Raw genomic sequence first — 10,961 nt, 5'->3', positions numbered from 1 at the left:
CTTACATGTTCCCGCTCTGTGGATTTTGCCCTTTCATTTTGTTCTCGATCAATTAAAGTGTTTCGCAATATGCTCTTAACAAAAATTCTATAAGCAATTACAAATTTTAATATTTGTCACAACAACAAAATACAGTAAATAGTTTTACATTGATAGTATTTTAGTATGATAGTAGAAGAGTATTTTCGTTCATCCACAGATTATTCTATTGTGTAGAAATACAGTTAGGTATAGCAATTTGCATTGATACATTACTTTCATTTTACTTTTGTTGCTTTTCTTCGATACAAGGAAACATGCTTATCGCAAAATAGAAATCAACCAAATTCAAACTGGTAAAAATAAAAAAATACAGATAATAGTTTTACATTAATAGAAGAATAATTAGGTTCAGACAACCTTACTTGTCTCTTATGCGAAAATTTTTCGTGTGCGGTTTTCTCACTGGATCTGGAGTTCTGGTGATCCCTAGCATCTTCAATGCTTCAGGTCCACAACAGCGACATTACCTGTAGTATAAAACACGAAATAATAAAATAATCAAATGTATTTAATTTAAACACCCTTTACATTTTTGCATACCTTTACATTTTGCCGTATCTTATGCGAACATTTTTCGTGTGTGGTTTTCTCACGTGATCCCTAGCGATCATATCACATCACTGATAAACCGATATTGACAAAATCTAAATTTTGTCTTGCTTAGAAAGACAGTAACTAATAAATTTACAATCATATAGGTAATTTAAAAAATCACGATTTGTGTAATAGCACATAATAATTTGTTTATGACAATAACCAATAAATTATAAGCTTTGCAGCTTTTCAGAAATTCTGAGAGCTTTGGCGTTACCGCCAAACAGCACTGCGTGAAAGATGATTCTCATTGGTCCGCTCTCATTGTCACTCGAATGTCACGTTATAGCCGGACGTAATCCGTGAAGACACTAAGCGGGTAATTTGAATTTGTTATATGCATTTTAATTGTTTGAATTTCATAGGGTGGGAACTGTTAGCTCCGGATAAATTTATTTGAGTAATATAGAAATTTTATTAATATTGCCCAATAAAATTATAACGTTGACGCATTTAAAAAGAAAAGTTCATATAAACTCTTGTACTTGTACGTGCACTTACTTGTCTGCTGCGGGCACGTACACATATTTACCCAATTTGGAATATACCGTAGATATACATTCATGTATATTACCGGAATATTTGTTTTGAACATACTAGGTATATTCACCTGCACATATACACAATATGTATATATCTGGCATGTTCATCTGCACATATACTCAATATGTATACATACAATGATATACTTTTTATAAACCTTCTTTTTATCGTACATAACTTGATGACGGTTTTAAAACTTAGAATATTTAAAGAGTTTTATGAATGTACCGGGTTTCCCAAAAAATCGGGACGTCGTAATGTGATGTTACATATTTTTAATTATCAGCATCCTGTATTTTAAACTGTACTGGCGTGCTGTGTATATGCCTTAAGAATTATCCAGTTTAGTTAGATCAGATATAAATTCTATTATAAAAATTGTAAGTGAACGAAAATTTTTGGTATACATACTCTATAACTGCTTATAACTAATGGTTTGTCGCCTAACGTATCAAATTTTTAAGGTAAATCAAAACATACGAAAATACTCTTAAAATAAAGAGTTGTTGATGCATGAAAGCCATAACGTGCTTTTCTTTTGTACGTTACCAGCTTATTTTTTCAGTTTCTTAATAGAAGCTCACTCAACAATGTGAGTAAATGTACCGAAATAATCTTAAAATGCGGCATTCGTACATGAAATACATAAAGTGCATCTTTTGTTTGTAAATTACAAATTAATTTGTCCGTTTGGAAGTTTATTAACGAATTTTTCCATTTGCTTAAGCGATGTGATAATATTTTCGGACGTATATCTAGGAATTCTTTGAAATGCTAAAATGATAATTGCGAAAAATAGATTTATGTGTGCGTTAATCCTACTACTAGGACAACCCCCTGTATGCTTTTTCTCCATAATATGATCTGAGCAGTCACCCTTTTTTAACACCTTATATAAAGTTCAAATTATACCTATCTGGCTATTTTGTTACATTATTGAAGTGTTGCGTTAATGTGTAAATATCAATTAGCTGTTTATTTTTCAGATGTGCCAGATATTGAAGCAGTATCATCCGTCCATCAGGGGTACACAAGCAGCCGATCAACTGGATTTAATATTTCAAAAACACGAAGATAATCGACATAAAAGACACAATATTACCAACATTGTTTGATATGATGGCATGATTAATACAGCTGACCCACTATATTTCTTTTACATCGAATATTCATCATGGAAAAAGTTTAAAGTGGGTTGCATCAACAAATGATGCATGTTCAGGTTGTGAGAAACGTGGAATTCGGGTATTCAAACCCATATCCGTCTGATTGGTTTCATAGGTAAAATAATAAGCTTTAATGATAAATTAATAACAAAAAATTAATTAATTAAAACATGGGAACTTGAGAGTCATGGAACATCAAATTTATTAGGACATCTGAGATTCAATGACGATAGGAATCCAGAGGTTCAGCAGCGCCTCGAAAAGTTTGTCGCATGGTTTACATAATGGGTCTTGTAACTTAAATGGAAAAATGTTTCGAAACCACCATGTTTATCCGAAATTTTTTGCTTTTGCTTTTTGCTTTGCTTAATCTTCATCATGATTTAAAATTCGGATTTCTAAATTATGAGTTAGCACAGGCCTTTGCAATAACTATTCGGTCGAATATATCGATGCAAAAGTACGTGGAAGAGGTGGATTTAATGCAAATCCAACCTGTATAATCTATCGATTAGCATTTCGTTATATTTTAACAACATAATTTATTCATAATGGTAAAGGAAACGTTACGTTTCAAGATTCGCGCTCTTTAATAGAATCGAGTAGTAAAGATGTTTGTTATATGAAAAATTTTGAAAATTTAACCCACGACATAGATTTACTTAAGAGTACGAATCAAAGGATTTGAAGGAAATTCAGGCTGCTGATTCGATGGATTTGTAAATGAATGTATGGCAATGGCGGATAAGGATATGTTTGAATCAAATGAGATAACTTTATTTGCTGATTATAGAGCTAAAAAATAAAATAAAAAAGTAAAATATCTTGAATGTAAAATATTTTCATGAAATATGTAAACTCTTCAACCACAGACAATGAACAATATACTAAATACAGAGAGTATTCGCATTCCGATTCGGACACTCCAAATCATGTAGGTACTTGACGAGACCAATATAAGTTTTACTTTTACTTACTACAAATGTAGCAAATTGTCAAAGGAGCATTTCACATGTATCATGAAAGTGAATAATAAATAACAAAAGTTTTTGCTAAGAACAATATTATCGATAAAAGCCAGAAATTAAAGAATTTAAAAAATGTCTAAACATACATTTATTTCTTGTTGAATTTTCTTAGCTTACTGTTTTTGAATATATTATGTATGTATAATGTTAAGAAAATTTAAGTAATTAAATGTAAGAAATGTTAAAGCAGCCCGTATAACGCAAATAATTATTTAATTACAAATGTGAAAAATTAAATAAATTGGCTTTAACGTTAGTGTAATTAAAACTTAAGCCCATGTCCCATCTTTTTCAACCAATAGAAACACTTTCGTATAATCGTATAAACAGATGCATGGGTGCCCTTGTGCATTAGAGTTTAAAGCCCCTGTCCCTCATGCATCCGTTATATAACATATATTAAATTTCATAGACAAACATCCTTTAATGGAGGTCTAAATTGAATATGAAAAATACCATAACATTTTACCACAGCTTATATATTATGATATTTAAGCTGTGATTTTACTTTTAAAATGTCTGAAAAACGTTAAACTTTCTCGAATTAATGATAATTGATCATGTTTATCTTTTTTGCTGTTTTTGGTTCTTAAAACACTTTCTTTTTTTGTGTGTGTTTTTCGAAATTTAGCAATTTTTTGCTACCAGATTATTTATATGGCGTGTTTAATATTTATTCCACTATAATATAATTATTTCAGAATATTAAGTTTAAATTTCATAATCGATGTCGACAGTCGAGTTAGTAATAGTCGGTTTCAAAGAATTACGTGCGATCGGGCGAAATTTGAACGGTGATAATAAATATAAAAATCCATAAATAACAAAATTAAATATGAGCCTTAAAATTAACTTTTACTTTACAGCTCACTGTACATTTTAATGGAATGTGAAGTATTCTTAATTTTTTTCAAACATTGCTACTCATTTGACATCGTTGCAAAAGTGTGTCAAAAGTCACTTCAGACAGAACAATGGCATCAATGCTACCATACTAACAAACTGGTTTGGCAAACAGACGAATGTCTCATTCTAAAACCAAAATAAATGAATTAATTTTGAAATTTTGCAAAATTTGGTTAGTTAAGTGCATACTCGTCTTTATCTATGGTTAAGTGCATAGAGTGAAAAGTTTTAAAATGCCGACAGTAATTTTGCTTGATCTGTCCCTCTCCATGACTCGTCCTGTTATACTTGGGGATGGCACGGAAACAACTAGGAAGCAGTTAGCTGTAAATGGAATCAATGCATTTTTGGATCATTTAGGTATTCATTCTAAATTGGAGTTTATTGCTTTGGTACGTATTTACTTAATGTTTATGATTTTGGTTGATGGGAAACTAACCTAACATTAATCAGTGTTGTCAAATTTTTAAATAAGTATTTCATGCTCTATATTCGGAAAGTGCTGCCAACGGTAGAACTGAAAATAGTCGTTTCAAAGCCAACAATTTTTCACAAAATTTTCGGTTGGCCGCCCTGCTTATGTTGGTTAACATGAATTCTGAAAAATCCCTATTCAATGTCATTGACAATTGCCATGCCGGAATTTCTGTTGTTGGTCTATATCTTTAAATTTGGTTAATCGATTGTTCGACACAGGAACGTGCAGCAGTTTCGTAAATCCAAAGTGACTGAAGTCTCAGTGAGTGTGCAAAGGTTATGGTTAGAGACAACTATGGGTGAAGCAAAAATGAATTTACTTAATACCTGCCAGACTGTAGCCCTCCGTTACCGATTTCTCTATGAAAACGTGGGTGGAGGAGAGCCCCAACTTATATTTGAGCCTCATCCATTGATTGAGTTGGAAGTGGACATTCCGAAACCTACAGAGCAACCAGAAGCAGAGCTTAAACCCGAGGATGTCGACTACAATGTGGATGTGGAGTATTTAAGAAGTTTAGATCCGAAAGACTGGAAGTCGCAAGACCACTACAAGGTATTAGGAATAGAAACACTAAGATTCAAAGCATCTGAAGATATTATAAAGACAGCATATCGTAAGATAGTCTTGAAACATCATCCTGATAAGAGGAAAGCACTAGGAGAAGAAATTAAACCTGATGATGACTATTTTACTAATATTACTATGGCATATGAAACTTTAGGTACTTTGGCGAGGAGGCGGGCCTTTGATTCTGTTGACCCCGAATTTGATAATGACATACCTACTTCATCTGAACTTAAGAAGGATTTCTATGATGTATTTAATTATTATTTTAACCTGAACTCACGGTGGTCAGAACGCCCAAAAGTCCCTAAATTAGGAAATGAAAATTCTTCAAGAGATGACGTAGAAAAGTTTTACTCGTTTTGGTATGACTTCAAGTCTTGGAGAGAATTTTCTTATGAGGATGAAGAAGACAAAGATAAATGCCAGGATCGGGATGAAAGAAGATACGTAGATAAATTAAATAAAGCTGAGAGGCTGAGGAAGAAGAAAGAGGAGATGTCAAGAATACGAACGTTAGTTGACTTAGCATACAATAACGACCCAAGAATAGCTAAGTTTAGACAAGATGACAAAGATAGAAAATTGGCGGCAAGGAGAGCCAAGCAGACAGCTGCACAACAAAAGAAGGATGAAGAGGATCGCATATTGAAGGAAATCAAATTAGCAAAGGAGCAAGCAGAGGCCGCAGAGCGAGCTAGGATTGAAGCCAAGAGACAAGAAAGAGAAGTTATGAAAAAGGCTCTTAAAAAAGAGCGAAAATTGTTTCGAGATACGTGTAAAGCAAATAGCTACTTTACTGACGATTGTGATAAGAATCTTTACCACATAACCACGATTGAAGCCATTTGCGAGAGACTCACTTTAGAAGCTTTAGAAGACTTAAATAAAAACATAAAAAGTAATGGCAAATCTGCGTTCTTAAAGGCCATTGAAGATCATGAGAAGCATTTGCAAAGAGAGAAGCAAGAAGTTTTGAATGCAGCCAAGCAAACAAATAATAAAGATAAAAATACAGCTGTTATTAAAATAGCACCAGAATGGAATGAAGAAAATTTGCAATTGCTTGTTAAATCTGTAAATTTATTTCCCGCTGGTACCAATCAACGTTGGGAAGTAATTGCTAATTTTATAAATCAACATGGAGTTTTTAAGAAAGATAGTAGTAAATTTACTGCAAAATTAGTACTTGCCAAGGCAAAGGATCTTCAAAAAACCGATTTCTCAAAGAATAATCTGAAGGAGCAGGCAAATAAAAATGCTTTTGACAACTTTAAAAAAGATAAAAAGGCAGTTTTGAGTGTTGCTGAAGAAGAAATATCCAAGAAACTAGAAGAAGTCAATATCAATGGCATGAATAATGGGCACCGTGAAAACTCTGTACAAGCTAATGTGGTAGAACCAAAGCCAGTTCGGGAGAAAGAAGTTAAGGAAGAAACCATTGTGAAAACTGAAAAATGTGTGAGGTTTGATACATTGCCCTGGACAACAAGTGAGCAGCAGTTACTTGAACAAGCTTTGAAAACGTACTCCGCTTCCACACCAGAAAGATGGGACCGAATCGCTGAGTGCTTACCAAACCGCTCGAAAAAGGACTGTATGAAAAGATACAAGGAGCTGGTTGAAACGGTCAAGGCAAAGAAGGCTGCTAAGGCTGCTGTAAGTGCAAAGTGATAACATCTATGGTACTCTAATTTCATTTTACTGTAAAGTATATTTTGTTTTGTACATTATTTAGCAACACTTTGTTAATCGATGATTTAGAATAAAACATACTGTCTGAACGTATTTTGTTAGTTTATGTACTTTTCAGTCAAATTTCACAGGAAAAATATTATATTGGCGTTGTAAAACTACTAAATAAAATTACAATATAATAGTTATACAATACAGGTTCCTAATATTCAGCTGTACTAAAAATCTATTTTTGGCATAAAATTGCAATACTTTAACATTTGTTTCAGTCAACAGACAATTCAAAACAACTAAATTACAGCCTTTCAGTTAAAAAACATCATCAGATATCTGAATCTAAAACGTTTATGTATACTATTAGAATATTCTATGATCAACACAATAAACATGTCTTTACAAAATATACATAACTAGCATCATGGTACATTTTCGTATTATTGAAAAAAAAACCAAGAAAATAATTTCCGAGAGATCTAATCTAAATCTAGATTTTAATTGTATACTATAATTAATTTGAAATACAAAATTCAGTGTTAGTTTTTAAAATATTTTTAGATGTATTACTAATATCTGATCATGGTTTGCAGTTAAACTAAGACAATAAAGAATTTAATATCAAATACCGATTTTTTTATGAAAAAATGTATCATACGTTACGAAATCTCATACGGCAATATTATCCGGCAAAGTTCTGTGATCACCAGATTAATACAGATTACGATATTTTAATATTACAGATACTTGTAATGGTTTACGTAAAAAATTGAATGTATTCTTTCCTTATACTATTAAAGAGAATCAACAAACTCATTAAATACCTAATTAAAGTTACGCATGGATATCAATAAATTTGACCATTATACAAATATTGATTGATTTAAGATAATATTTTTCCAATAGAAGATAAAAGTTTGTCAAATCTTGTAGGTAGGTACCTATATTATTTTATTTCTTTTGAATTTAGTTTTTAGAAATAGAACTATTGTCAGTGGTTTAAAATAAATTTTAATCCTTATTAATTTTCTGTAAACATGCCCACTTCGTTTCCACATTTGATGAAAATAATTTACTCTTCAATTTATAAAGTAATATCAAAAACATCATTTTAAGAAAAGCGTGATATTCACAGGGTGTTTTTAATTGTTAAATAATATATGTTTTCTTTTATACGGTTTTAAGTTAATAAAGGTCAAAGCAATTTTAGCCGTCTAATATTCCCAACCAAACGCGTGTCGATATTGCTTGTTTAGCGTTATTTCACCGTGAAGGAAATGCATTAATCTACTTCAGGATGTCTTAAAATTACATTATTTAAATGTGTTTCTTGTGGACCAACTGACTTCAAACTTAAATTACGTTCTTAAAATAATTGTTACAAGCTACACTTTCGAAATAAAACCGGTTCTATGTCTTCAGAAATATTATGTAATTTTGTTCTTTTTTATTCACCCTTATTTTAGTTCGGTAAGTCACTCTAAACTGTTTTATCTATTGGAATTGTAGGTTTTTTTGTAACATTTCTATTTCTATTCAGAGAGACTATTTCAGAAAAGTTAAAGAAGTAAAGTTATCTCACGCTTACTAACTAAAGAACCCTTCTCTATTCAAACAATATTATCACATCCTGACAATGTTTTAAAATTGTCGGCCGAAACATGTCGGCGCTTGGCGCTTTTATGGTCATATCTCAAGAACCCATTGGTCCAGTGGATCATCTGTCATAAAGTTTTCACACAAAAACTGAATATTTTACATTTTCGCCGCATTTTTTGAACAGTGCATAATATATTTTTTCTCAAGTAAACGCCGCTTAGAATTTAAACTTTCTTCTATCGAAAAATCTCTAATTGGAACCGATCTGCAGCACTGAATAGAGAATTGAATAAAGCATTTATCAACTGCAACATCCGTTGCAAAAATATTATGTCCGTCTTACGCGGTTTTGGCTAAATTGTATAAAACTAGAAATAGAAATAGAAAAATTCAATATTGCTCTTTACGTACCTATATCAAGTTTTTATCAATATAAGTGGGATGTTAACTAAATGAATAAGTTAAATAACGAAATCAATTTTATATACTCCAGTAGGAAAAATTAAGGATCTAGAATTTGATCTAAATTCGAAAAGCAAGGCAAGAGAGAAGCCAAAGTTGCTGCACGAAGTAGTTTTACATGGACACCAATTTTTCTGACACTAATTGATTCTAAACTGAACTTTTACCCACGCGAGTGGAACCAAAAGCCCGCATCCAAAGCTTCCTTGTTCCCTTGTTCGAATTGGGAACTTCTTCCCCTTTTAAGTACAGGCTTTTGGATGTGTTAATTGCAACCTAAATCCAGCTAACGAGAACTAATAGGTCCGTAACTGGTCCTGGAAGTGCATACTTCTTGTTCGACCAATTTATGACTGACAAACCAGTTAACAAAACTTTTTCAGGAACAGTTGCGACAACCTTCACTTTCCCGAAATAATCAACTTACTTGTAGGTAATCCACAAACTCGATGTTTGAGTAGAATCACTCTTACAGATATAAAAACAGTAGGTGACCCTAATTGTCACATTGACTAAAATCAAATCTAGATCAAATTATAGGCCAATAATGCCTTTTTACTGCCAGTAGGGTAAGAAAGGGTTGAGCAGTGCTGGGCTCCGAGCTTAGTCGAGGAGATACTGTTGGTCTTTTGAGTCTTGCTGTGAGGAAGATCGAAACTCGTGTTTAATAAGCACAAGGAAGGAGGGGTGTTGGTTTCAGTGGAAGACAACTTCAATGAAGAAAATATGTCGGACGAAGTTTTTTTAGACTGTTCTAAGGGTTTCTTAGTGTTGCTTTGATGGAACTAGTTAAGAACACGACAGATGAAGCCCTAATTCACTCAGTGATATTGATAATGATATCAAAATGCAATAGTTGGGTCACGCAGCTTAGTTTGGTATCACTTTTCCAGCTAAGTATATTATCAAGGTCCTGCCGAATGTTAATGGCAATTAGGACGAGCACATAGACCACAGTGACAACTGTTTTGCAATTATTGTAATAATTATGTTAACCAATTAATTACGGTTCAAATTTACCGTGTTTCCAAAGGCAAAATTTGAATTGAATTTTCATGTAAAGAATTAATTTCTTATTAAAAGGGACCTAATATTCAAAAATTTATCTAGCAGAACTTATCTACAACAGGGACATGATCCTGTGCATTTGATCTGTCTTTGGATATTTGGGACCCAAATATGTAAAACCTCAATGCTTTGAAAATACTTTATAATCCGTAGATAAATGCAAAATATTTAGCGGAATTTACCGTAATAAAATATTTTTTTATTCGAAGGAATCTGAAAGTCCATTTTTCGAACTTTTTAATTCGAAAATTTAAAAAGTAACCTATAGGCTTTTTTAATTAATTACTTAGGTTTATAGAGAACTATTAATCATAATTTAAAGTTTACTTACAATTTGTAAATTACAACTTTGTTATAAGTTCAGTCTCAAAGTCGTTCAAATGGTCTATTTTTCTGCGCTCGCCGATGTTACCTTAAGCAAAACTCGATTTTTTTAAAGAACGCAAATTTTATGCAAAATATGCATCTTATACAAACACCATACCGTGAAAGCAGCACTTGCATTTTCAACACTCATTGTTTAACTTGTATATGCTTACAAAAGTACGCTTTTGAAATATTACAAACGTCAAAACATGACAATTTCAAAAATGGCATTGACGTCAAATTTGAAATATGAAGTTGACGGCTTTTATTTTTGGCCACTTTTATTTATTATAACTTATTATTTGTGTTATGTCCTTTATTCGAATAAAAATATTTATGTTTCATTATTGGCTCATACATTATTGGCTCATAATACCTTAGAGATGAAACATATAATAATATCCATAACAACCGCAGGGCATTGTTAGCGGGCATTATAGTATAACGCCCGCT

The 10,961-nt window shown here is 32.1% G+C and overlaps 3 protein-coding genes and 1 long non-coding RNA gene across 5 annotated transcripts in view; 3 read left to right on the top strand and 1 right to left on the bottom strand.

The window, feature by feature from the left end:
• Positions 1-759, bottom strand: LOC125504832. Its single transcript, XR_007281729.1, has 2 exons — positions 583-759; positions 1-509 (listed from the first exon to the last, which is right to left on the bottom strand). It is a non-coding gene; the product is annotated as an uncharacterized LOC125504832 (long non-coding RNA).
• Positions 1-3,629, top strand: part of LOC109543846 — a 4,899-nt gene extending 1,270 nt beyond the window's left edge. Inside the window, exon 2 of one of the 2 annotated variants that reach the window (XM_019913752.2) lies at positions 2,166-3,629. In XM_019913752.2, the coding sequence (XP_019769311.2) occupies positions 2,166-2,294 (129 nt within the window). In that variant the 3' untranslated portion in view covers positions 2,295-3,629. Of the gene's footprint in view, positions 1-821; positions 1,041-2,165 lie in introns of those variants that run through there. The other variant, XM_048667378.1, reaches the window with a different exon arrangement.
• A 708-nt stretch (positions 3,630-4,337) lies between these two features.
• LOC109543836 (integrator complex subunit 14) overlaps positions 4,338-10,961 on the top strand; it is a 20,305-nt gene continuing 13,681 nt past the window's right edge. Inside the window, exon 1 of the mRNA XM_048667840.1 lies at positions 4,338-4,671. Coding sequence (XP_048523797.1) covers positions 4,513-4,671 — 159 coding nt within the window. The 5' untranslated portion in view covers positions 4,338-4,512. The remainder of the gene's footprint in view (positions 4,672-10,961) is intronic.
• LOC109543835 (dnaJ homolog subfamily C member 2) lies at positions 4,880-7,111 on the top strand. The gene has a single exon (XM_019913736.2). The coding sequence runs from the start codon at positions 5,052-5,054 to the stop codon at positions 6,996-6,998; it is 1,947 nt and encodes a 648-aa protein (XP_019769295.2). The 5' UTR covers positions 4,880-5,051; the 3' UTR covers positions 6,999-7,111.

This window comes from Dendroctonus ponderosae, unplaced genomic scaffold (assembly GCF_020466585.1).
Source record: "Dendroctonus ponderosae isolate FM_Combo_2020 unplaced genomic scaffold, Dpon_F_20191213v2 Dpon_F_20191213_6, whole genome shotgun sequence".
Taxonomy (NCBI): Eukaryota; Metazoa; Arthropoda; class Insecta; order Coleoptera; family Curculionidae; genus Dendroctonus; species Dendroctonus ponderosae.
Note: the sequence above shows the minus strand (reverse complement) of the source record. Positions and strands in the feature narration are given on the sequence as shown.